The 26,055-nt window shown below is 59.2% G+C and overlaps 1 protein-coding gene across 2 annotated transcripts in view; it reads left to right on the top strand.

Annotated features, from left to right (window-relative positions):
- ADAP1 (ArfGAP with dual PH domains 1) overlaps window positions 1-25,904 on the top strand; it is a 49,854-nt gene extending 23,950 nt beyond the window's left edge. For both annotated transcript variants that reach the window (XM_039226121.1, XM_039226122.1), the window contains exons 2-11: window positions 19-149; window positions 5,416-5,507; window positions 9,634-9,716; window positions 15,666-15,778; window positions 16,386-16,532; window positions 21,937-22,020; window positions 22,219-22,281; window positions 22,893-22,964; window positions 23,136-23,364; window positions 23,450-25,904. In XM_039226121.1, coding sequence (XP_039082052.1) covers window positions 19-149; window positions 5,416-5,507; window positions 9,634-9,716; window positions 15,666-15,778; window positions 16,386-16,532; window positions 21,937-22,020; window positions 22,219-22,281; window positions 22,893-22,964; window positions 23,136-23,364; window positions 23,450-23,478 — 1,043 coding nt within the window. In that variant the 3' untranslated portion in view covers window positions 23,479-25,904. The remainder of the gene's footprint in view (window positions 1-18; window positions 150-5,415; window positions 5,508-9,633; window positions 9,717-15,665; window positions 15,779-16,385; window positions 16,533-21,936; window positions 22,021-22,218; window positions 22,282-22,892; window positions 22,965-23,135; window positions 23,365-23,449) is intronic.
- The last annotated feature ends 151 nt before the right edge of the window (window positions 25,905-26,055 follow it).

Here is a 26,055-nt window from a genome sequence, read left to right as displayed (position 1 = left end):
TCGGCCTTTGCCTTCCAGATCCTGACTGGGCCTCCTACACCCTGGGGGTGTTCATCTGCCTGAGCTGCTCTGGAATCCACCGGAGCGTTCCCCAGGTCAGCAAGGTGAAGTCGGTTCGCCTGGACGCCTGGGAGGACGCCCAAGTGGAGGTACGGCCCCGAGAGGGGGTGGGGGTTGCGGTGGGTTGGGAGGAGCCCCTGTAGTCCGGCTGCCCCCCAATGGCCTTCGGCCTGGCCCCCTGCGTCACAGACACCCTGAAGGTCCCTTTACCCCCTGGTATTCCAGGCTCCTGACTATGGCTAACACTGCCGTCCAGAGGAGCCGTGGGGTGAGGGTGGTGGGAAGGAGGGATGAGGTGGGATGGGGGAGGGAGGGAGAGGAGTGGGGGCAGAGGGCAGGGTGGTGGTGTGGGGAGCCCAGGGGGATGGCAGGGTTGGAGGATGGGCAAGGAGGGTGTGGGGGATGGAGGGAGAGGGGTGGGTGGGTGGATGGGGCAGGTGGGGGCAGGTGAGGGTGCGGGCAGGGCAGGGGAACAGACTTATGGGGTAAAAAGGGCCTTTGTGTCCTGTGCTGTCTGCCACCCCCCCCCCCCCCCCCCAGTTCGCCGATTTGAGGCACACAGCTCAGCAGTTTTTGGTGTGTCCACAGTCAGGCCACTGTCACCAAAGTCACTCTGAGGACATTTCACGCCCTACAAGCGTGTCCCTCGCCATCTGGTCCAGGCCAAGTGATGCTCATTGGATCTGTGTCTCCACAGACGTGGCTGTCGGCATTTTTGTGAAAGGGCGCAGGCAGCAGATGGCCTTGGCGTCACCTTCTCTCACTGAGTGCCACGTGGCCACGGCTCGCCTGCCTGGTGGCCCCTCTCAGGGCCTCGCCCCTTGCTATGGGAGGACGACATCCACTGTGTGGACTGACCTTGTTCTGTCTGCCCATCCGTCTGCCCATGAGCACCTGAGACACTGTGTTTTGGCAACGAGCCTTGTGCACACAGGGAGTGTGTGGCTGCGGGGACCCCCAGGCACCTGAGTAAGGCCCCCGTCTTGCCCGCTGATGCCGAGTCACCCTCTCGTGGAGAATCTGGATTCATGGAACCAGGTCCCTGGGCAGACACTGTGGCTCTGCCTCTCCCTGCCCCCTGTGACCTCCAGGCCACCACAGGACGGGTGGCAGCCCCTGGGGGCCTCCTCCCTGCACGTGGGAGTGGAAGTCAGGGTCCAGGGTCTTCCACGCATGCTGGCCCGTGGCCCTCGTCTGCCGCGTCCCTGTGGGATCCTCGCTTGGTGTTTTTGTCTCCTGAGTGACGCTCAGCGTCATGCGAAGCAAGCACCCCCCACCCCCCCACCCCGGTGACCTTGGCCCCTTTGCTGTCACCTTGTTAGCTCTTTCGCTTTCTGGTGAGCTTCTATATTTGGGAGGTGGCCCTGTGAGAAGCCTGACTTTGCTCTTGGCCGTTTTGCAGTGGAAACTTTTTTACTTTGGTGGAGTCAAATGTATCAGTCTCCTGTGGTTTTAGGGTTTCTAGGGGCCTAGACGGGCACTCAGCCCCTGGGTGTGACTCACAAGGCGTTACCAAGGTGCAGTTTTCACAGCAGGCGACCGGCCCTAGTGAGGTGCGGATGCCCCCACTGTCACCTCAGGTTTTGGGCTGTGTAACCAGCTCACTACCTGATTTTGGAATATTTTCCTGAAATAAGCCCTGTGCCCCTCGGCAGCCCCTCCCCCTTCCCTCCATGACCACGACCCCAGCCCCCGCTGGAAGTAGGGAGATCTGCACTTTTGTCCTGATGCGTCTTCCCACCCCCATGGCCTGGTGACTTCCTTCTCCCGTGGAGCACTCTGTGTTCAGGGTTCAGCCACGCAGCCGTGGGCATCAGCGCCACGTGCCCCTTTATTGTGGCCTGGTTCCTGCCGCGTGGACAGACCGCGTTTAGCTTACGCCCTCACCATCGGTGACACCAGGGCCATGTGACTTCTCAGCTCCTGTGGGAAGTGCTGCCCTGAGCAGCTGTGGGCAGAAGTCGCCTCCCTCCGGGATCGGCGTGGAATCGCTGTGTCTTACGAGCCCTCTGCTGGGCACCCGGGGCTCTTCTGGGGGTTCTGGAGCAGGTGCATGGGGCCCCTGGCAGTGCACTGTGGGGTGCAATACACCGTACTGCCTGCCTCTGATTCTAGATATCCTTGTGGGCACCAGCAGGTAGGCATCTCGAGGGCTTGTCTGTGCACGAGCTCCAGAGGGATGTCCCTTCATGTCCTTTACCGAGTGTGGGGCGCCGGGGGGCTCAGTCGGCTAAACGTCCAACTTCGGCTCAGGTCATGATCTCGAGGTTCACAGGTTTGATTGAGCCCTACGTCGGGCTCTCTGCTGACAGCTCGGAGCCTGGAGCTGCTTCAGATTCTGTGTCTCCCTCTCTCTCTCTGCCCCTCCCCTGCTCACGCTGTCTTTCTCTCTTTCAAAAATAAATACACATTTAAAAAAGTCCCTTACCAATTTTAAAAATGGATTAATTATCTTTTTATGTTTGAGCTGGGAGTTTTCATATAGAGTCCTTTATGTATTCTGGATACAAGGCCCTTATCAGAAATAGTATTCGTAAATAGTTTTTCTCATTCTGTGGGTTAGACTTTAACTTTCATTTTTAAATAAAAATTTTGAAATGCTAAAAGTACAGTTTATATTCTAAAAGGGGCGCCTGGGTGGCTCACTTGGTTGAGTGTTTCACTTCGGCTCAGGTCATGATCTCATGGTTTGTGAGTTCCAGCCCCGCGTCAGGCTCTGTGCTGAGAGCTCAGGGCCTGGAGCTGCTTCGGATTCTGTGTCTCCCTCTCTCCCTGCCCCTCCCCTGCTCACACTCTGTCTCTCTCAAAAGTAAGTAAACATTAAAAAAAAGAAATTTATATTCTTAAAGAGCTATATGTATATTTTTTATTACTGAGGTGAAAATCACATAATGTAAAACCCACCATTTTATTTTATTTTTTATTTAAGTTTATTTATTTATTTTGAGAGAGAGCATGAGCACAAATGGGAGAGGATCAGAGAGAGAGAGAAGTTTATTTATTTTGAGAGAGAGCATGAGCACAAATGGGAGAGGATCAGAGAGAGAGAGAAGTTTATTTATTTTGAGAGAGAGCATGAGCACAAATGGGAGAGGATCAGAGAGAGAGAGAAGTTTATTTATTTTGAGAGAGAGCATGAGCACAAATGGGAGAGGATCAGAGAGAGAGAGAGAGAGAGAGAAGTTTATTTATTTATTTTGAGAGAGAGCATGAGCACAAATGGGAGAGGAGCAGAGAGAGAGAGAGAGAGAGAATCCCAAGCAGACTCCACAGTGTCAGTGCAGAGTCCGACATGAGGCTTGAACTCACGAACCATGAGATCATAATTTGAGCTGAAATCAAGAGTCTGACACTTGACTGACTAAGCTGTCCCGGTGCCCCATAACCCACCATTTTAAAGCAAACAGTCTGGTGGCATCTGCCACATTCATGTTGTCTCTTTCCAACTATTCCCGTCATATCCCAGGAGACCCGGTGCCCACTGGCCCCGCAGCCACCGGTCTGTGTCCCTCATCTGTGCGTCCGCATGTTCCGGACACTTTGTGCGAAGATGGCCACGCACTGTGGCCTTCATCACCTGGCTCCTGTCATTTAGCGAAATGCTTGCTGGCACCCTCTTGACGGTAGCATTCAGAGCACAGCTTTTAACTTTGAGGCCCACTGCCATCTTTGGTTGTTCGTGTTTCTGGTGTAGCCTCTGGGAAACCATGTCTTCATGGGAGACTTCCTCCCATATTTTTCTAAAATTATTTTTAAAATTATACCATGGTTTTTATTGACTATTTTCCCTGTTTAATTTTGGAAATCACATCATTAATTCAGTTGGAAGTTACTCCACTGAAAGGCCATGTCCACCCGTATGTTTTCTCCTGAGGTTTCCCCGTTTCCTGCCCCACTCGCTGATGCAAGATGGGCTTTGATTCATCCTGTTAAATCTATTTAATATCAGTATTAGATTCTACTGGGTCTATTTCTGGACCTTTTCTTGGTTTCATTGATTAGGCTTTCTGGTCAGCAACATGTTTTAATATCTGGTAGGAAGAGTCTTCTTACAGAATTTTCTAGAATATTTTGCTTGTTAATTGTGCTTTATTTTTTTGATTTTTTTTAAATGTTTATTTTTTGAGAGCAACAGAGAGCACAAGTGGGGGAGGGGCAGAGAGAGAGGGAGACACAGAATCCGAAGAAGCTCCAGTTTCTGAGCTGTCAGCACAGAGCCCGACATGGGGCTAGAGCCCAAGAACCAAGAGATTGTGACCTGAGCTGAGTTGGATGCTTAACCGACTGAGCCACGCAGGTGCCTCTACCCTGCTTGTTAATTTTAAAATGAACTTTTGAATCATTGCTAGCTTTAAAAACTGCTATTCCTCGGTTTGTTTGTTTGTTTTTTTTTTGACAACTTCCAAAACTGCATAGACTCATAGTCGGACACGGCATCTTCCCACCCTCCCAAGCACGCGTCTGTGCGCTTAGTCTCGTGCCATCCTTGGGGGTGGGACGGTTTTGCCCTGTGCAGACAGAGCGTTTCTCGTGAGGCTCGTTCTTCACTAAGATTTCAGATGGCAAAGCAACTGATTTTGGACTTCCGGTTTGGTACCAGCCTTTTGCTCAAGTGTCTTACTGTTGGTGATGTTTTCCTGTTGACCCATTGAGCTGTCCTTGATCATGATCCAACGGTCCCCAAACCCAGTCATGACCCAACAGTCCATACTGTTAGAAGAATGGCTTTCTCTTGGGCGTTCAGGAAGGAGGCAGGATTGGAACAGAAGGAATTTCCTCTGCTCCCCTTGTCCCCAAGGCCACTGTGCGGTCAGACCCCGGCTGGCCCTTTCCCTACTCCCCACACCAGCTCTGGGGTATCATCTGATGCCCTGGTATATCATCTGATACCAGCACACCAAGCCCCCCACCACCACCTCAGGGCCTTTGTACCTGCTGCGCGCACCCCCCGCCCCCCGCCTGTGTTAGTGCCCTGCTTCCTGCTCCTAACTCCTGCTGTCTGTCCACCTTGGGGGAAACACACTTTGCCACCCCGGGCTAGTCTCCATCTCCGGGCCCCCCACCCCGGGCCAATCTCCAGCTCTTGGGCCCTCTCTGTGTCCAGTTCTCGAGGGCTGCCTGCCTGATGTGGGTCAGGTGAGCAGACAGCCGGCCTCACCTGAGGCAGGGACAGGGTGCCTTGGGCAGGGGGCGGGGCACAGTGCTGCGGTCTCTGGGGACCGTGTGCAGGACCCGGCCTCTCTGCCACCTGGAATAAAGTTCCTGTCCCTGTGGCCGCTGTGAACCACTTTCTCTGGGGGTTGGCCGGCCCCCGCCCCAGCCTCTGGGAGCACCGACCCCATCCTTTCTCTGCAGTTCATGGGCTCCCATGGAAACGACGCTGCAAGAGATGTGTATGAGTCCAAAGTGCCTGCCTTCTACTACCGGCCCACGTCGTCCGACTGTCAGTAAGTCACCAAGCGCTTTTGTCCGGACCCAGAAGACGGAAATGGGGGGTGGCCCGAGCCAGTGGCTGGGTGGTGGGGCCCTTGCCGGGGGCCCTTGAGTGCCCCCGGGGGTCTGAGGAGGATGCTGAGAAGCTGCAGCTGTGGGGCCTGCCTCTCTCAGCACCCCCTGGGCCTCCCCCCCAGTGTTGCTAGAGCTGTGTTCCCTCCCTCCCTGGGCATCACCGCCCAGGATGCCTCGGCCTCTCTGCTTCCAGCACGGGACCGGCCCTGGGGTGTCACCCAGATCCCGGACCACCCCCCCCTCCCCCCCGTGCCCAGGGTCCATGGTGGCAGCCACGGCTTGGACAAGCATGGCACTTTTGTGACACGGGCGCTCCCAGGGCCCTGAGGGTAGAGCGAGTTTCTCGGGGCAACGCAGATCCCAGCAGATGAGCTGGAACCAGCACTTGGGGCATGGGCTCTATGCTGGGGACTTCCTGCTCCCAGGCGGGCAGGTGGGGGCCTCTAGGTCACGTGCCAGGGGACAAGCTGCCCTCTCTTGGAATGGAGGGTGAGGACCTGGCCCACCCACCTCTGGGCCGGTGATACACCGCTGGCCGCGGGCTCTCTGGGGATGAGATGCCATGCCAGGGTCCCCCTGTGCAGGACCCCCCCGGTGCAGGCCCCCACCTTCGTGCCACATCCCAGGACCTCACCCCCTCTGGGCTCACAGGGGAAATCTGGACCCTGAGGTCCTGTCTGCCGTCCCAGTATTTCTGAGAGATGATTTTTGCGCCCCAGCCGCAGGCTGCCCTGTGGTCTGGTTATTTGCATGTGTCCCCGAATCTCCCGTCTGAGTGTATGACAAGGGGCAGACTGGCCCACAGGCTGCGTTCTTGCTAGGACATGCTCACAGAGGCCATCCCCGCCCCTGGCGGGGGCTGCGTGGGGACCCATCCCGAACCCGGGCAGACCTTGCCTTCCATAAGCTTCTGCCAGGTGAAGGTTGGTGGGAGCCGAGGCCCCAGCACGTGGCAGGCACTCAGGCCTACCCAGGCCAAGCCCCAGAGGCCCGGGAGGGCCCAGAGGTCTACAGGGGTGGGGAGAGCAGACCAGGGTGGTGTGGCACATGAGCTCACGGTGCAGGGCTGAGGTGTGGCTGAGCCCTTTGTGGGCTGCAGCCTCCCCAGACTTCACACCGTGGAGCCTGCTCCTCGCAGCAGCACGGGATTGTGAGGATGACCCGCCCCCCCTCCCCTCCCGGGAGCAGGGCCCGTGGGGAGTCGGGGGCTGGGTCCTGTTGGTGTCAGGCGGTTACTCAGAAGGGGCGGGCGCCCAGTTCCCTTCCTGTGCGGCCCTGCTGGATGGTCCCCGGCTGCCTGCAGCACCCTGGAGGAATGCGCCCCCCCCACCAGCCCCCAGCCCCCAGCAGGCAGGGCTCCCGGCCTCCTGGGGCTAGGGTGACGAAATAGCAGTGTTTTTTACTTTTGCCACAGAAATTCACTGTTCCCACATCTGGAGGCCAGATGTCGAGGTCGAGTCATGTGTGGGGTCCCCTGGGACCCTTCCTCGGCTCGTAGGTGGCGTCCTGTCTGTGCAGTCTCCCCCTCCACCCTGAGTGCGCCATGACCCCAGGGTGACCTCCTGGCATCCGGTGTCCACAGCCATCCTCCTCCCCAGCAGTGTTGGTTCCGACCCATCGTCTTTTCAGGGGTGGGGGCCGCACTTCACCCCTTGATGGCCTCTGAAGTCAGATGATGTGATGGGAGGCCTGGGTCTGCTGTGGGGGGACAGGGGACACGGGCAGGCGGGGACAGGAGGCTGTGCCCTGGGTGCTCCGTGAGGAGGTGTGTTGTGATCTCCACATGGGAGCCAAGAGGGGGTTGACCCCACCTGGACGAGCTAGCTGCCCCTCCTAGGGGGAGGGGCGGCTGAGGCCTTGAGGGTGGCCCCTTCCCTGGGGGGCAGTACCTGGACCTCGGGCAGAGTGTCTGGGGGTTGGGGCCCAGAGGCCGCGGAGCTGGGGCAGAAATCAGTCCTGCAGGCTGTCAGAGCCAGCTCCCCGACACGGCAGAGCCGCGGGCCAGTGAGCGGGACACAGGCCCATATGCACCGCCACCACGCTCCTGGCAGGGGCTGCAGGGGCCACACGCCTGGTTACCCCCTGCCCTCCTGGCCCCGGGTGGCGGTAGCCCGTCTGGCCCACAACCCAGCCCCATGTTTGCAGTGGGTTGAGGGGCTCGAGGGCCTCGTCTGGCCTCAGCTCCTGAGAACGTGGGGCGGGCCCGGGACTCCTTGGCCGCGAGAGATGGAGTGTGGGCCCTGCCTCCCTGGTTGCCGGGCCTCACATGTAGTAGGAACCCTGTTGCTGCTGCTCCCCTGGGGCAGGAGGCTGGACAGATGCCTCAGGAGGGCCGGGTCCTCCTGGCCGTGGGGTTCCTGGTGCCCCAGCGGCCTGGGAAGCATCTGCCAAGCAGCATGGGGAACCCTTCCTGTGCCTGCTCCTGGGGCGTCATCCTGCTGTGGCCGCCAGGGGCCTCCGTGCCAGCCCGTCCATGCCAGGGCCAGGGCCTGGGACCTCGTGGGTCCCCTGTGGGACAGGGTACAGACGAGGCCACAGAGTGGTTGTCAGCAAAATGGTCCAGCTTCAAAACTGTCCCACTGACACGCGGGGGCCTGGCTCGCACACATGTCTGAACAGCCACACGTGTCCTTCCAGTGTCACAGATGAATGTGGGGGGGACTGGGGTCCTACAGCTAGACTCCGTCCGGGGTTGAATGGTGTCCCTCAGAAGGCAGGGCAGGCCTAAACCCCAACACCTTATTTGGGAACCAGGTCTTTGCCAATGACAGGAAGGCGGGGGAATGAGGCCTTCCTGATGTCGGGTAGCCTGGCTGAGGGGGGGGATGGGAGGGAAGGGGGAGCACTGGGGCAGGGGGGAGGGGTGTTGGGGCAGGGGATAGGGGGCGCTGGGTCACAGGGGAGGCCCAGGACAGACTCCGATTCTGCATGAGGATTCAGCCCAGTGGCTCCTGCACATGGGTCTGGGGCCTCTGAGCACCGGGACAGAGTAAATTGTGGTTTGAAGGTACCCGGGGTGGGGGTGGCCCCACTCACCCACCATACGGGGCCCCCAAAGCCTGGTTTGGCCTCATGGGCTTGGTGCTGGGTGAGGTGTCCTGAGTGCTGCGTACTGATGAGGAAGAAAGAGCCTCTGACCCCAAGGGCCGTGCCCGGGTCCCAGACATGTTGGGTGGACCCTTCTAAGGGAGGTTGAGCCCCAGGGGCCGCGGGGCATGGGGGGTGAGGAGCTGGTGCCTTGTCCAGTGGAGGGGCCGGGAGGACTGTGGGCATCAGGGCAGACCTGGACCAGCCCTGCCTGCCCGCCTCTGTGGTTGCTGCATCCGACCCACTGCCTTGCAGCTGGGGTCATGGTCAAGCGCAGGCCACCGGGCCATCTGGCAGGACTCACCAGGGGTGCGAGCCAGTGCTCTGGGCAGATGCTCCTCTGCTGCCTCTGGGCCAGCCCTCCCGGCAGGCGGTGGGTGGGGGTGCACCTTGAGGGCTGGTGGGCAGGAAGAAATGACGCGCCAGCAGGTGCCACAGTGGGGCTGAACCAGACAGCCTCACACCCAGCCCTGCTCTGTGTGGGCCAAGGGTCCACATGGGCTGATCCACGTGGGAGTGGACTGTGTTGGGGGCTGGGACGGAGGCGCTGACGGGCACGGGCTCCTCTTTGGGCTGATGGTGGTACAACCTTGGGAAGGTGTCATGAGCCTCCGAATCAACATTTTTAGTGGCTGCATTTAATGCCGTGTGAATTAGAACTGGATCTTTTTTAGGTTTATTTTTTTGTAACCTCTGCCCCCAGTGTGGGGCCTTGAACTCACAACCCCAAGATTGAGAGTCGCATGCTCCTCTGGTGGAGCCAGCCAGGTGCCCCGAGAGCTATTTTTCTTTTTTATAAGAGGAGGGATTAGTGGTAAAATTGATCAGCAAATGATTTTAAAAGTCCAAGCTGGCGGCCCTTCAGCCCTGGCGTCCACAGGTGGTGGACATGCACTCTTCCAGGGGCCACGTGTCCACGGGGTACCAGGAGCCCCACGTCGCATGCAGCACGAGGCTCACTCTGTCCTCCCTCCTCAGGCTTCTGCGGGAGCAGTGGATCCGGGCCAAGTACGAACGGCTGGAATTTACCAACCCGGAGAAGCAGGAGCCATACTCCGCAGGTAAGACGGGGGGTGGGGAGGTGCCTGCTCGCTGCGTCCCCAGCTCTCCACATCCCCGTCTGTCTCAGTGTTCCCCCCCCCCCCCCCCGCTCCTGGAACTGCAAGCCTGCTTGTTCTGGGCCCGTGTCCCATCCTTCTGATACTGAGCAGGGTGGCATGGGGCGCAGACCCCGCGGCCGTCCACAGCCCGGCTCTGACGGGGCCAGCGCCTTGGAGCTGCACTGGGCGCCCAAAGGGTGAGCGGGTGCTGGCGGGAGGGGACTGAGGGCCTCGGCCTGGGTGGGGCTGGGTCTGGAAGGCGGAGCAGGGGTGATGAGCGGTCCTCTTGGGTTCCGAAGTGAGGGGTGCGGGATCCAGACCCATGTACTGCAGGAGCATGTGGGTCTGCCCCGGGCACTCAGGTCCATGTGGGCCAGGTCTCCCCCTCTGCCTCCCACCATGACCATGGCCACAGGGCCAGCTGGGAGTCCTCTGTGCCCGTTAGAACCCCTTCCTTCAAGCTCCTGACACCACTGTTCCTCTTGGGAAGCATCCCCAGCACCTCGAACGTGTGTGAGACTGGCCAGGGGCAGAGGGGTCTGCAGGAGGGACATGCCAGCGGCCCTGAGCCTGTGGCCTTGCAAGGCCACAGCCGTGCAGATGGCCACCTCTCCACCAGACCCCATGGGGCCGGCAGTGGGAGTCCGATGCCAGGGCTCACACAGCCCCTACCCTGGGGCCCTCACCAGACCCCACAGTCTCTGGATCTCACCTGCTCTCCACAGAAGCCTCCCCAGTGCCCCACATATGCCCTCCTGGGGGGTGGACAGCACACAGGGGCATCCAGGGCACCTCCGATTCCCTGGCTGGCCTGCTGCCCCAGACCCTAAGCCCAAGTAGCACTCTGCACCTCCGAGCCCCTGCCCAGCGTCCAGGGAGTGCATCAGGTACACTGCTGAGGTGTCCCCCGGCCCTGGGGTTCCTCTTTGGCTGTTCCTCCCCCAGTCCTGTGAGGAGCACCAGGGGATTCCCAGGAGCACTTCCTGCCACAGGAGCACTTTCTTGGGCCCAGGGGAGGACATGCCCACTGGCCACCCAAATGCAGAAGTCCACTCAGCCCCTCCGAGGAGGAGGAAGGGAGACACAGGGCTTGGGAGAGGTGAGGCCCAGGCACAGCAGAGGCAGGGGCAACCCTGCAGCTTGGAGGGGCTGTGGCGGGAGCCTGCACACCCAGCTGGTGCCTGCCACCTGTGGCTGCTGGAAGGAAGGGCTCAGCACAGGTGTCTGAGGGGGTGTGGCCACCACATGTGGACATGAGGGCGGCACGATGAGCCACTGGGGAAGGGGTGCTTGTGGACCAGGGAGGGAGGGCTCGGTGCCAGGCGAAGTCCATGGCAGGGCTGAAGCCCGTGGAGGCTGGAGGACAGCCAGGAGATGCATATCTTACAGCGTCGTCTTCTGGATGCGGATTAGGACAGAGGGAAAGGGTGTGGCTGGCAGAGAAGCAGGTGGATCCCCCTCCCTGGCAGTGACCAGGGTGCATGGGGCCCCAGCCCACAGGCTGCGTGGCTTCTGTGGCATTCTTGCCCAAACTGCAAAGCCTCAGCTCAACCTCAAGGAGACCCCAGACAGACCCGCGTGAGGGGCCCTGACAGGAATAGCTGAGCGGGACTCTTCAAGGCATCAAGGTCGTGGACTGTAAGGCAAGGCCGAGAAGCTGTTGCCACCCGTGGGCCCAGACGGCATCATGGGCTGTGGGAACGTGGCAGGGCCGCCATGAAAGGGGCAGTTGGCGGCGTTGTCTGAGGTGACTCCCTGGCTCTAAGGACTCCATTGTGGTCATCTGGGCATGGAGCTGGCTGCCGGCTCCCACCCCACGCAGGCCAGGCATGACCTGGTGTCTGGGGGTGAGGGGTGAGGACAGGCCACACTGCCCGGGGCTCCAGATGGACCCTGGATGGACAGGCACCAGCCTGGCGCTCCCTGCTTTCAGCCAAGGTTGCAGGTGTGTGGAGATGAGCGTGCCTTCACCTGCCCCACCCCAGCTCACAGGGGTGATGGCTGCATCCCCACGCTGTGCCCCGCCCTGAGCCCCTCCCTGAGCTAGGGCCTCAATGGTTGCCTTTCACAGGGCAGACAATGCCCCCTGTTGTCCAGAGGGCCCGGCCGCCCGGCCGCCCCCAGTCACCGACAGACACAGCACTTCCTGCCGAGGCTTTGGACCCCGTTCCTGGAAGGGGGGTTTGCCCCATCTCCCTGTGTCCTCTCCTCTGTGCAAAGAGAGCCGGTCCTGAGCTTGCAACCTTCCCCTGCCTTTGTCCTCACTGTCCCAGGGTGAGCTGGGGGCTCCCTGAGTGACAGAGCCCATCCCCCCATGCCTCTGTTTTTCCATCTGTGCAGTGGGGAGGACACAGTGCTCAGCGTGTGGAAGCATTAAACGGCGTGGCATGTGGGGCACCCAGTGGGCCTGAGGCATCCCTGGTGTGGTGGCTGGTGGGGGCCCAGTAAAGTGAATGTTTTCACGGGGTGTCCGTGGGGCACAGGTGTGCCTCTCACTCCCGCACCTCTGTGGATTTGAGTGGCCCCCACCAGACTCAGGACTGTTGGCTGCTCCCTGGAAGTATGTTGTGTATGGGGATCAGGGTGTACGGCACGTGGAGGTGCAGGTCCCCCTGGGAGCAGGTGCGGAGCCTGAGGGGCCGCGGTGATCCCAGCTGGCCAGGGCCAGCAGGGAGAGGGGGCAAGAGGCCAGGACTGGGACCCCGTGTCAGCCTCAAACTTACAGAACTTACAGGTCTGGAGCCAGAGCCCAGCCCTTCCAGGGAGGAGGCCGATGTGGGCCTCCCCAGGCCCCAGCTCTGTGCCCAGAGGACACCTTTCCATGGGGCGTCCCCAAGCAGAAGCCACACGGTGTGGGGGCCTGTCTCCCATCCTAGGAGGGCCACCCGGTAAGCCCTGCTATCGTCTCAGGGTGAGGCCATGTGTCCCGGCTCCAGTTAAGAAATCAAGGTGTAAATTGCACATGTGAGATACAGTCCACGGGTGAGCTCCGTGCCTGTGAGGGGACAGTTCTGCGAGCTGTGACAAAGGCAGCCACGGGACAGTCTCAAGTAGCCAGGCCCCTGCAGGCCATCGCCAGCCTCCCCTGGCCCTGCTCTGCCCCGGAGTCATGCCTCTTCCGGTATCATCACGTGGAGCCAGAAACATGGCACCTCCGGAGTCCAGCGTGATGCCCCTGAGGTTGGCCCGTGCTGTGCCTGTCCCTGTCGCTCCTTCCCGTGCAGAGCCGTGCCTCATGTGCGGGTGAGTCTCCAGCTTGTGTCCCAGTCGAAGCCACCGCGAGTGTTGTGCTCAGGCCTTCGTGTGAATACGGTTCTGCGCTCTGTGTTGTGAGAAGCACACGGCAGTTCCCCGTCTGTGTAAACAAGCGGTTTTGCAGATGGACCACGGCGTCCTGTGGCCCCTCCAGCCCAGGCGCCACGGAGCACCTTGTCCCCCACGTCCTGCAGGCGGGGCTTCTGAGAAGAGGCAGCAGTTGGGGCCAGGAGGCGGGCTGGTGGGGCCCCACACACAGTAGGCATGGGCACACAACAGGCATTGGATAAATCTTGAGTGAACCATGTGGGCTGTGCTCCAGGACTGGTCAACCCTTGGGAGTAAACAGTCCCCGCACGGCCCGGCTCCAGCGGTGTGTGTCAGCAGGACACCCTGAACCCTGTCCAGCTGAGTACTGCTGGGAGAGACCCCTCTCGCAGGAGTGTGGGGAGGGGTGGAGCGTCAAGACACCCCAAGCTGTGTAGGCACACATGTCACAACGGCACAGAGCCCTGGAGATGCGGGGGTCTAGAAACCGCAAGTGTGACCGAGGGGCCACAGCTTGGAGGCCCTGGGTGTTGGGGGGGAGGGGCATCTTCCCCGGGCCGGGGCCGGGTGGGAACATGGACAGGCTGCTGGCTTTGGGCTCAGGACCAAACAGCCGTCCTGTGGCTCGGGCCAGCCAGGGACCCTGGCCAGCACCCCTCCCAAAATACTGCTGCTACTCAAATCCTGGTGCCTGAATTTAGGCCTCCTGGTGGCTGGCCGCTGGGAACCCGCCGCCCGGGAGCCAGACCGACTCTGGGCAAGTGCTCGCCTCCACCCCAAGCTTCCAGTCTGGGTGGGCCAGTGGAGTGTGGACGGTGGGAGCTGAGCCCTGAGGCGCTGCTGCCACCTGCTGGGCCCACTGGCCAAGGCGGGCAGGTGGGGCCGGCAGGGGTCCTGCTGCGCGAGGAGCCACAGCCCCGGCTGAAGGTCAGTGCTTCACGTCTCTGTGCCTCAGTTTCCCCTTCTGCACGAAAATAACAGCTTGGAGGTCCTGGGGAATGAATGTGATCATGCGTGTAAGGGGCTCTGCTGGGGGACAGGGGACCACCCTTGCAGACTTGGGGACCCCACCTGCCGGGCAGAACCCACACTCGACACCTCCCTGTGTCCACACTTGGCTCACGCAGAGCCAGGGAGGCCGGCCTGACCCAGAGGCAAGTGCACTTCCAGCTTTGCCTGGGTGGGTGTTCACTTAGTTTGTAGGTGGGGCCCTGCTTGGGCCTGGGGACATGGTGGTGGCCCCGTTCGCTGGTGCACACAGTGGGGCTGTCCCTGTGGTGCTGTACGCAGGGACCTCGGAGTTGGGGGTAGGAGGGGAGAGGCCCCATTTGGTGGTGTCTTGAGACAGGCTGAGCGGCACCAGCTGCCCCCTTCCCGACACCAGGCTGCTGCCTTTTTGTGGCCATGTGTCTCTAGAGCCCCTTGTCCCCGTGGGGGCCAGGAAGGGGCTGCCAGGGCCGCAGAGGGGAGGCGCAGTGGGTTGGGGCCTGGAGTTCGCGTCTGAAATAAGAGCTGGCTGCGGCTGTCAGACTCCAGGGACTGCCGAGCGGGGTAAGCGGTGGGCTCACTGCCCTGCACTGGCAGTCAGGGCACTGCCCCCAGCCGCCGCCTCCTGCCACGGAGCAGCCTCAGCCCGCACCGCGCAGGGCCCGCTGGACATGTTCCCCAGGGAGGGTGCCCGGCACCCAAGGTGGGACAGGTGGAACCGTTGGGCGGTTTGTACGGGAACCCACAAACCCTGACTGTGACACCCCTCCCCCACCTGCCCACCCAAGGACAGCAGGTGCTCGGAGCCCCGGTCACACCGGGCCTGGCAGAGCTGCCGCCGCCCAGTGGGCATGGGTCCACCCCAGATAAACAGGAAGGAGCCGCAGGCACGGCGGCAGCAGACAGTCCAGCATGTGTCCTGTGGAGGGAAGGCACAGCTGGATGCAGGGACACACGGGCATGAGGGCTTGGAACAGGCGAGGTCAACAGGAGTGAGATGGGAGTGGATAAGGAGACGCGTGGGAGCGCGAGTGCCCTCCTGACTGCTGGAGCAGCCAGCCCGAACTCTCATGCCTTTAGGCGACACAGACTGATGGTCTTGTGGGCCCAGAGGGGACAGCGGCAGCCTGGGGCTGGGGGCTGGAGAGCAGGCCAGGGCAGGCCCGCTCTGGCGTTTCCATGGTCGTCTCTCCTTCTGCCTGGTGTGTGCGAGGACCCTTGTGATGACCTTGGGCCACCTGGACAATGCCTGTCCCCAGACACCCTCACACCTGTGGGTCCCACCCTGAGACCCTGAGGACTCAGCAGTGGGCCCTCAGGTCTGCTCGGCTGCCCAGCATGGGCAGCCACACAGGCACATCCTCAGTGCGCACTGGGGGCCTGCACACAGGGCAGCATGCCACATCATTTCGCGTAGGTTTAGGAGGCCTCAAGAAGGAAAAAGGAATGGCCTCGGGTCCCTGCTCCGAGGGCCCATCTAGCCCATGCCCACCCAGCTTCCCAGCCCAGAGGAGGATGGGTCTCCTGGCAACAGGCAGGACCATCCTCTGCGTGGTTCAGGATGATGGCCTTGGCTCTGGTCCTCTGCCACCCTCTGATCCCTGCCCTCTGTCTCCCCAGGATACCGAGAAGGCTTCCTTTGGAAGCGAGGCCGGGACAATGGGCAGTTTTTAAGCCGGAAGTTTGTGCTGACCGAGCGAGAGGGGTCGCTGAAGTATTTCAACAGAAATGATGTGAGCTGGGCATGGGGCCTGTCATGGCTGCACCTGGTCATCAGCTGCCCCCATGCAGTTCCCAGCAGCCACACTGTTCCTCCCGTGGGGATGCCCCCACCTGCCACCGTCCACTTCAGTCTCCCCCCGGGCCAGGTCTGGGTTGACAATGCCAGGAGCAGAACCAGCAAGCCCTTCCCTGCTGGGCACGCCCGGGCCAAGGGCCATCCAGGCTGCGAGTAGGTCAAGCCCTGTCCCCACCCAGACCAGCTCCAGATCAAAACATCCCTGTGACACAAAGAGCCAGAGGGTACCTACAGCAGTTCCCAGCCCCCCACACAGAGAAGAAAGCCAGGATGGTGGGACGGGAGCAGTGTGGGTGGTCGTGCCCAGCCTTAGGTAAGGGGCACACCAGAGCTGTGTGCCAAAGGGGCAGAGGAGGGTCCGCCTAGGTGTGGAGTACCCTCTTGGGAGGTGGATGCTGTTACCTTAGACTTGCAGATCAGGAAACCCAGGCCCAGAGAGGGTTAAGTACCTTGCCCAGAGCCACACAGCCCAGCCAGCACCCACAGGACCGCACTGCCTGCTCCCATGCCCACCTGGAGCTAAGCCATGGCCTTGCTTCCAGGCCAAGGAGCCCAAGGCTATCATGAAGATTGAACATCTGAACGCCACCTTCCAGCCAGCCAAGATCGGCCACCCCCACGGCCTGCAGGTCACCTACCTGAAGGACAACAGCACCCGCAACATCTTTGTTTACCACGAGGATGGGAAGGTGGGTGCGCGGGCCAGCGGACGGGTGGGCAGGTGTCCAGTCTGGTGGGCTGGTGGGCAAGCAGGTGGGCGGGCCAGCGGGTGGGAAGGCGGGTCCCTGGGCCAGTGAGTGGGTGGGCAGGCACCCAGGCCAGTGGGCTGGCAGGAAAGTGGGCGGGCTGGAGGGTGCCAGGGCTGGCTGGTGGGGGAAGGCGTCTGGGCTGCCCTCACGGCCAGCATGGCGCCAGCTGGGCCCTCGCCGGGGAGTAGACCCAGAGTCTGCATGGATGAGGGTGATGGGTTGGGGATGCATGTGCAGTGTCCTGCTCCGTGGCTATCCCACTGCCTCCCACCCAGCACCTCTGTAGCATGAGGGTGGAGGGCGCTCCCAGCAGACAACTGAGAGTCTGTCCTCTGTCCACTGGGGGCCTCTCCTCATCATTCTCTGGTTTTGGTCCCATGTTTGGATCCAGAACATGTGCTCATGGTTTAAAGGGCAAAATGGGTCTGTGAGGCTTCAGACACAAGCACCTGGCAACCACCTCTCACCTCCCTCTTCTCCCTTTTTTACTGTGTTAAAATACACATTTTCACAGTGTTTAAGTATACGGTTCAGGAATATTAGGTACCTTTGTTGTTGGTAAGCTGTCCCCCCAAATCTATTTCTAGAATGTTCCATGTCCCCATACTGACCCCCAGACCCCTGCCCCACCATCTACAGTGCCTGTGAGTCCGACCACTCCAGGACGCCATGTGAGTGGATCCCAGTGTCCTGCGTCTGGCTTGCGTCCCTCAGCATCACCACCTCAGGGTTGTCCACATGGTAGCAAGAGTCATTCCTTCCTTTCTGAGCCTGAGTGATCAGGTCACCTTTGGTTTACCCGTTCCTTCCTTGACAGACCCTTGGCCGGCTTCTACCTGCTGGTGATCATGCATGATGTTACTGTGACCTTGGAGGAACAAATACCTGAGACCCTACATTCAGTTCTTGTGATTAGCAGCAGAGGTGGAATTGTGGGATCACATGGTTAATAGTTTTTTTGAGTGACCTCCACACTGGTTTCCATGGCAGCCGCACCAGTTGGCATCGCCGTCAACAGGGCACACGGGTTCTTGTTTTTCTGTGTCCTCGCCAGTGCTAGCTTCTGGTTTCTGATTCTGGCCATTCTGATGTGTGTGAGGCGCTGGCTCACTGTGGTTTTGATCCGCATCTCCCTGGTGACACGTGACCCTGCTGGGTGGCCATCTGCATGTGGCCTTTGGAGAGATGTCTACTCAGGTCCCATTTTGGATTTGGGTGGTTTTTCTGTTGTTGAGATATAGGGCTTCTCCATATGTTCCGCATGTGCAGCCCTCATCAGATATGTGAAAACATTCTCTCCCGTTCTGGGGGTTAGTCGCCTTTTACTCTGTGGAAAGTATCATCTGAAGGGCATTTCACAATTTGCAGAGTCCAATTCGTCTCCTCTGGTGCCTGTGCCTTTGGTGTCAGGTCAATGTGATCGTTGCTGTATCCTACGCCGTGAAGCTTTTGCCCTGTTTTGTGTTGTCTTCTAAGATTTGTATTGACCAAGTCTTACGTTAGGACCTTGATCTACTTGGAGTTAATTTTTACATGTGGTGTGAGGTAAGGGTCCAAGTTCATTCTTTCTCATGTGGAGGTCCAGTTTTCCCATCATTGTTTGTTGAAGAAAAGTTGGTCCTTGCCCACAGCAAATGGTGTTGGCACCCCTTCTGAGAAACTAAGGTGACCACTTTCCAGGTTCTCCCTTCTGTTCCCCTGCTTTGTCTGTATGCCAGGGCTGTGTAATTTGGATTCCTGTGGCTTTGTAGTAAGTTTTGAAATTAGAAGTGTGACTCTTCCACTTTTGCTTTTTATAATTGTTTTGGCTACGCAGGTTCCCAGAGATTCTGTAAGGATTTCGTCAAATGCATTTTATGCATCAACCGAGGTGGTCATGTGGTTTGCTTTGCCTTTATTCTGTTAATACGGTGCATCACGTGTACTGATTTGTTGAAAATGCCTTGCATTTCAGGGATAAATTCCACTTGGTCATGGTGTATAATCTTTAAATGTGCTCAGTTGTTTGCTAGGCTGTGGTTGAGGGGATTTGCATCAGTGTGCACAAGGGAGACTGGTCTGTGGTTGTCATATTTTTGCCTGCCTTTGGTATCAGGATTACACTGGCCACCTAGGAGTTAGGACTCCCTCTCTTCAATTTTCTTGGAAAAGTTTGAGAAGGACTCATGTGGGTTATTCTTGAAGTGATTGTTGGAATTCACCAATGAGACCATCAGGGCCAGGGCTTTTCTTTTTGGAAAATGTTTTACATGTTTTGAGAGAGAGCACGTGTATGTGCATGTGAGTGAGCAGGGGAGGGAGAGAGAGAACAATCCCAAGCAGGCTCCATACTTAGCTCAGAGCTCAATGTGGGGTTCGATCTCACAAACTGTGAGATCATGACCTGAGCTGAAATCAAGAGTCAGATGCTTAACCGACCGAGCCCCCAGGTGCCCCTCTTTGCTGGGAGGTGTTGATTCCTGATGGAGCCCCCACTCATTTATCGGTCTGTTCACATTGTCTGCTTCTTCGTGGTTTGGTCTTGGCGGGTTTTCTGTTTCTAGGAATTTACCCACTTCATCTTGGTCACCCTGTTGTTGAAGTTGTTCACAGCACTCTCTCCTAGAGCTTTTGCTCTCTGGTCACAGTGTTCCAGTTTTGAGTTTGATTTTAGTGGCCTTAGTCTGTTTCTTAGGCCATCCGGCTCAAGGCCTGCCAACTGCTGCTCTTTTTGAAGAACCAACTTTTGTTGCTTTCATTTACTTTCTCTATTGCATTTCTATTCCCTGTTCATCCACCTCGCTCCAACCTTTCCTGCCTTCGGCCGGCACTGGGTGTAGTTCTTCTTTGTCTGGTTCCTCCCCTGGTAAGTCAGGTCACCGATCTGACACCTTTCTTGTACTTTTGTGGCAGCGTTTACAGCGCACACCTCCCTGTGGGCACACTGTTGCTGCACCCCGTGTTTCCTCCATCTCGGAAGATTTTCTCATCTCCCTTGTGATTTCTTCTTTGGTCCACCTGTTGCTTAATAAAAGTGTGTTGTTTCCACGATGTGGTGAACGTCCCACTTTTCTTTGCGTTGACGTCTAACTTCACCCTGTCGTACCCAGAGGAGGTACTTTGTATGAGACCTATTTGGCCTCACCATGCGTTCGGTCCCATGGGCACTAGGGATGAACCTTCTGGACTGAATTTATAGTAGCTGAGCATCAGCAACACACCGAGACTGCTCCTTCACATGGCCTGGGCCACACCCCGTGGCTGTAGATGCCATGGTCTTACCTCTCCGTACACTGTGCGCCCCGAGGCACCATCATCCTTTTAAACGCTCCATCTCCCAAAGCGAGTATAAAACATCTGTAGTTATAAGCCAGTTATAGTCAGAAAGTAACTTTTATTTACTGCTTTTTCTTTAAAACTTACTTTTGGAACTGCCCAAACACTTCCTTTTCCTGAGATCTTCGTTCCTCCACACGGCTTCGAAGTCACTGTTGTCGCTTTGGTTCCTCGGTCTCATCTTGGAGGAAAAACTCTTCCTAGCGGCAGGTCTCCCCCATAAGGCCTTTATTGTGTTGACACACATCCCCCCTAATCCGAATTTGCTTTTTCTGCATCTAGTGAGGTGACCGTGTAGTTTTTAATCCTTCATCTTGTTGATAGGACTTTGTGTTGTTGCTCTGTGACCGCTGAGGCACCCTGGTGTCCCTGGCATAAACCCATTGATTATGGTGAATGACCGTTGGACTAGGTTTGCTGGAATAGGGGGAGGATTTCTGCATCTGTCTTTATCAGAGCTCACTGGCCTGATATTGGCTGAGTATGTTTGGTTTGCTATCAGGGTGATGCTGACCTCAGAACAAATCTGGAAGCTTTCCTTCTATTTTTTGCAGTAATATGAGAATTAGTATTAACTCTTCTTTAAATGCTTGGTGGAATTCACTGGCGAAGCCACCTGGTCCTGTAATTTTGGGTCTTGAGACCTGAGTACGGATTCCACTGTGTCACTAGTGATTGGTGTTTTCTATTTCTTCCTCATCTGGTTTTGCAAGATCGCATGCAATGTTATGTGACAGCAGCAGGTTTTAGGAGGTCCCTGGTTCGAGGCCTGTGAGCGGATCTTCAGCTTTATCCAGAAGCTCCGCCCTCCCTTTCCTTGGGAGAGCGATGGCAGGGAAGGCAAAGGGTAGCTGCTGGGAACCCAGGCAGGGCCCTTCTGTTTGTGCAGCACAAGTCTGAAGGAGGGTCGTGTGTGCCTGATATGGGAAGGCTGTTAGATATGGTTCTGCCCTCAGCGAGCGGGTGCACCATTTGCCAGGGGAGAGAAGTGCTAAGATCCCACCTATACTGAGCACTGGTAACAGTGACTGAATGATTGGAGGGAGGGCACCCTCATCCCAAGGGTGAGGACAGGCAGTGGGGTGGCATGTGTCCCTGTGTCCAGATGAAACAGGACACGGTCCGAGGCTGACAAGGCTGAGTGGCAGGAAAGGGCCCGAGGCCACGCTGGGAAGGTGTCGCTGCCTACCCTGAACTGCCAGTGACTCACCCAGCTGCATGGTTGCGATGATGTTAGGGAGCCTGAGAGGAGGTGGGAGGCCAGGGAGCGGGCAGGAGACGGTGCCTTTTGGTCTCTGGGGCTGGGGAGGAACTAGAGAGGTCAGGGGTGACCAGAAGGAGTGAATGGGGCTGTGGGCAGGGCCCAGAGTGGAGGTCACGGCCTGGACTGGAGGTCCCATGGAGGAAGGTGGGGGGGACAGGAGACATGGTAGCAGGCCCCAGGCACAGGGCTGTTAAGAGGGTGTGGGGTCTGCAGCTGGCGGAGGTGGGAGGAGGTGGGCTATGGCCACAGTGGGCACAGGGTGACCCTGTGGGCCAGTGAGCTAGCTACCCAGTGATCAGGGACAGGACACCTGATGGCTCCCAAGTGCCAGCAGGGGGAGGAGAGGTTTGGGCTCCTCCAAGGTTGAGGCAGATTCCAGCATTGGGGGGCGGGGGCTCTGGAGTGGGCATGGCCCCAGGAGAGAGGCAGGGGCTGGGCGAGCACCCTGTCTGGTGATGGGGTTCCCCTCCCACGGAGCGACTCTCTTCTTTCCCTCAAAGGCGGGAGGTGGCAGCTCTGGGCAGGTTTAAAAATAGGCCTCTCTCTGGGCAATGTATCAGCTTTGTAACAGCAGCTCCATCTGAGAGGAGAGAAGCTGCCTAGAGCACCATCTGCCCAGGACGTCAGTCCCCTCCACCCTACCCCTGGGCAGCTGCCCTGAGCAGGGTCCCCGTCCCCTGCTGCCCCCCAGCAGGCCTCACACAGCACACAGTCTGAGGGGGGCAGAGCTCACAGCCCAGGCCCACGCCCGCCTCTGACCCACAGGAAATCGTGGACTGGTTCAACGCACTCCGTGCAGCCCGCTTCCACTACCTGCAGGTGGCATTCCCGGGGGCCAGCGACGCCGACGTGAGTGGCGGCTGTGTGTGTCCACTGTTTGGGTGGGGGGGGCACACAGCCCGAGCCTGGTATGCTGGGCCAGGGACCCGCTCCTTTCCGCTGGGGCCTCTCAGCTCAGAGGCTGTGACAGGGAGGAGGGGCTGGGGGGTCGTGGGAGAGCAGCCGACCCCCCAGACGGCCCGGGCCTGAGCCTGTCTTCTACCCTAGCTGGTGCCGAAGCTCTCCCGGAACTACCTGAAGGAAGGCTACATGGAGAAAACCGGGCCCAAGGTGGGTTTGACTGGCTGCCCTGGGCCCCCAGGCCTCCTCCGAGGCCAGTATCTTGGCCTCCTGTTGCTGGGGTGGCTGTGGAGGGTCCAAGGGCAGAGACACACCTAGGTGAAGACTCAGTGTGTCCTTGGCATGCTTCTAACAGGTCATCTTGACCCCAAAACCTTTTGTAAGCGGGGGCCCTTGGGTCAGGACTGTGGGGCTCTGGTTGGCCCTGGCCACTCGACCCTAGCCAGTGCCAGGCCTCCCTTGTGCTTTTGCCCATCAGGTACCTGTGCACCCACTTGGGCGCCACAGGGCCACCCAACCCCTTCCGTGTCATGTGGAAGCATGCACATGTTGGCCCCATGGCTTAAGTGGGACTCTTGAGGCCTGGGCCCCAGCTGAGCCCCTAGGGAGGAGCAGGATGTACAGAGGAGGAGCAGGATGTACAGAGGAGGAGGGGGATGCTCAGGAGGAGGGAAGGGCACTGAAGTGGGACAGCACACGTGCAAAGGCCCTGGTGCAGCATCTGGTGGGTGAACAGGCAGGGCCCACAGAAGGCCCGAGGGAAGAAGGAAGGGAGGCAGGCTGGGGCCCGGTTCAGGCTGACCCGCCAGCCCCTCTCACAGCAAACAGAAGGCTTCCGAAAGCGCTGGTTCACCATGGATGACCGGAGGCTCCTGTACTTCAAAGATCCCCTGGTAAGGATGGGTCCTGCCCCTCGAGGGGTTGGGGGTTGGATGCCTCCCCACCCACGACCACGGCCTGGCGGTTGCTGGCCACCGGGGTGGGGAGGATGCACAGGAGGAAGGGCCTTGTCCCCGGGGTGTGGGCCACCTGGCCCAGAGGCTCAGCCGGGCCCCAACCCCCAGGACGCCTTTGCTCGCGGGGAAGTCTTCATCGGCAGCAGGGAGAGCGGCTACACGGTGCTGGATGGGCTCCCGCCGTCCACCCAGGGCCACCACTGGCCGCATGGCATCACCATCGTCACACCTGAGCGCAGGTTCCTGCTGGCCTGCGAGACGGAGTCTGAGCAGCGGGCATGGATGGAGGCTTTTCGGAAGGTGGTGGACAGGCCCATGCTGCCCCAGGAGTACGCTGGTGAGTGTGGGCAGGGTGGCAGGGGCGGGGGCACCCAATGCTTCCTGCGTGGCCATGACACGGCTGCACACCTGTCCTTTTCCAGTGGAAGCCCACTTCAAGCATAAACCCTAAGGAGAGCAGGTCATGGAGGCCGAGGGACCTGGACTGACTTGCTGCAAGTGCCATCCAAGAGTTGGCTGCTAGGCGGGGCTGCAGACGGAGGGGCAGGGCTCCAGCCTCCTGGCCCCGCCCTGAGGGGACACCCTGGTGCGGCCAGGCGGGGCCTGAGCTTTAGCCACTGAGACTTGTTTCTCCGGAACCTCACCTCAGGCTGGCCGGCCTGACCTCGGACCCCATCGTGCTGCTGTCCACAGATGTGACCCTGCTCCCCCTAACCCCGTCCCCTGGACCACCCTTCCTTGGGGCAGCCCCTCACCCATTCACTCTGCCCCCTGCCCACCAGAGCAGGACCCTGCCCGACCAGGAGACTGGGCTGTGGGGACAGCGGGCAGCCTGCATGCCTCTCCTCCGGCCCCTCTTACACGTCCCCTCAACAAGTATTTATTGAGCACCTTCTGTGTGTCAATCGTGGGGTCCTGGGTGCTGGCACAGGGGTACTGTTCTTATCCTCAAGGAGCTGACCTGGCGTGTGCATGAGGGTCCTGGGGGCAGAGGCCCCCAACGGGCTGGGGTTTCAGGGCTGCCTGCCCACTGGGCGCTTGGGCACCTGGATTGGGAGGAAGAATGGAGAGTCAGCTCTGGTCTGCTGCCTGCTGGGCACTGACTGGTGACCCACCCCACAGGCCTGGAAGATGGAGGCTGAGCTTGCCCCCCCCAGGACCCCAGTGTGCTGCTGGCCAGCTGGTAGTTACAGCCGCCGAGCCTCTCCCCGGGCACCCTGGCCCTGCCCGCTCTTGGTGGCCCCTCCTGTCCCACTGGACTGGCCCTTGAGGGGACCAAGAGTCCCCAAGGCAGGGTGGTGTCCCCGCACCAGCCCCACACGACCTATCCTTAAGTGGTCTCTTGTGTTATATTAGAGGTTGGGGTGGGGGTTCTGGGCCCCAGGAAGACCTACCTGCTGGCTACAGAAAAGCCAGAACATGGGGACACTTCTAGGCAACAGTGCCCAAGGGCCCCTGCCTGTCCTCGCGGGCCCGGCTCCCACCAGGCCTTCTTCCCTCTGTATCTGAGCACACAACCTGCCCCCTCACACCCGTGCAAACCTGGACGGGGGTGGCCACAGGGTCCAGAGAGGAGCATGAGGCAGGCCCCCCCATCTCTGCCCTGACCCTACTGAGCAGAGGCTGCCAGGGTAGAGGCCCCCCCAGACAGTTGGGCTGGGGGTGAGGCCAGCCGGCATGTCAGCCAGGGCCACTGCCCGAGTCCCAAAGACCCCACCTGCCCCAGGACAGGCTGTCCATTCGCCCTGCCCCTCCACAGCCGTGACCCACCACCACTGGGCCGTCTTCCCAGGAAACAAGCCCCACAGGCAGGAAGAAGCCTCCTCCTGGGAGACTAGAAACCTCGTGGTCCCCTCCCCGGCCACGAGTCCTCTGGGACCGATCTAGACCCTCTCTCGACCCAGAGGCAGATATACTGTGCCCGTTTTAATAAGAAACAATTTTACCTCTGGTGGGAAGAATTTCTGGAACAAGGCAGTAAACTCATGGTCCATAAAGGCAACCACCGGGCTTACCTCACACATGTTCAAGAGATGGGCCGCTCGTAGTTCGGGTGCTGGTCTGAAGGTCAGCATGGGGCCAACGGTCGTGGTGGCCTCTGCCTCCCTTGTCCCGTATGGTGAAAATGCGGGGACACGAGGCCTGCCCGGCTGCAGGTGCCATTCACGACTGTCGGGTAACAGGGCCACGCCCCCAGGAGAAGTGGGCCTCCAGGAGCTGAGGGTCCAGGCAGATGCCACCCTAGAGTGACTTGGGCGCAGCAGGACAGCAGGCATACAGGGGCACCATGCTTACCAGGCAAAACTGCACAGAAAGACCGCCGTTCCCCTCAAACTCCCCACACACCGACTGCGCTGGACGCAGGGTGCAGTTCCAGGGTGAACATCACGGCACGAGCCAGGCACCCAATGTGGGCTTGGGACCCCGCACTTCAGAACCTCCCCCTTTCAAGGACTCCCGGAAACAACCCCCACTCCTGAGAACCATGCCGGGGAGCTGGTGGGGGCTCAGCATGGTCTGTCCCTGCCTTCCCTGCGGCCTGATGTCCATGGCGCCTCCCCATTTAAATACACCATGGCTACATATTTACACGGAGAGCCACGAGAACGTCTGTCACATGTGCATGGCTGCCCACAGCACCCACATGGGCACGCCAGTCCCGGCATGTGCTCCCCGCTGCGCACTCAGAAAGGACGAGCATGGCAAAGCCCAGTATAAAGGATTTATTTGAACTCAACAATTAACACAAACCTCCCTTTAAACCCCATTTACAGTCAATGAAAGTGTGCGCTTGCTCCTCGCCATGCATGATCGCCATGTATTAATCTACAACTCTTAAATTGTGAAAAAATAAAGTGTCTCCCCTCTTGTAATCGCCCTGGGAACACCAAGTCTGGCATCGGCGAGAAAGGGCAGATCTGCTCACTCCTGGACTGGCTATTTGATAAAGCCCTAAAACGTCAGGTCAAAGGAATCAACCACCTGACGAAAATAAATACCGCCTCCTGAGACGTGGAAAGGACTCCCG

The sequence above is a fragment of the Hyaena hyaena genome, unplaced genomic scaffold, assembly GCF_003009895.1.
Source record: "Hyaena hyaena isolate Hyena2069 unplaced genomic scaffold, ASM300989v1 scaffold_20, whole genome shotgun sequence".
NCBI lineage: Eukaryota > Metazoa > Chordata > Mammalia > Carnivora > Hyaenidae > Hyaena > Hyaena hyaena.
This window is presented reverse-complemented; position numbering and strand designations above follow the sequence as displayed.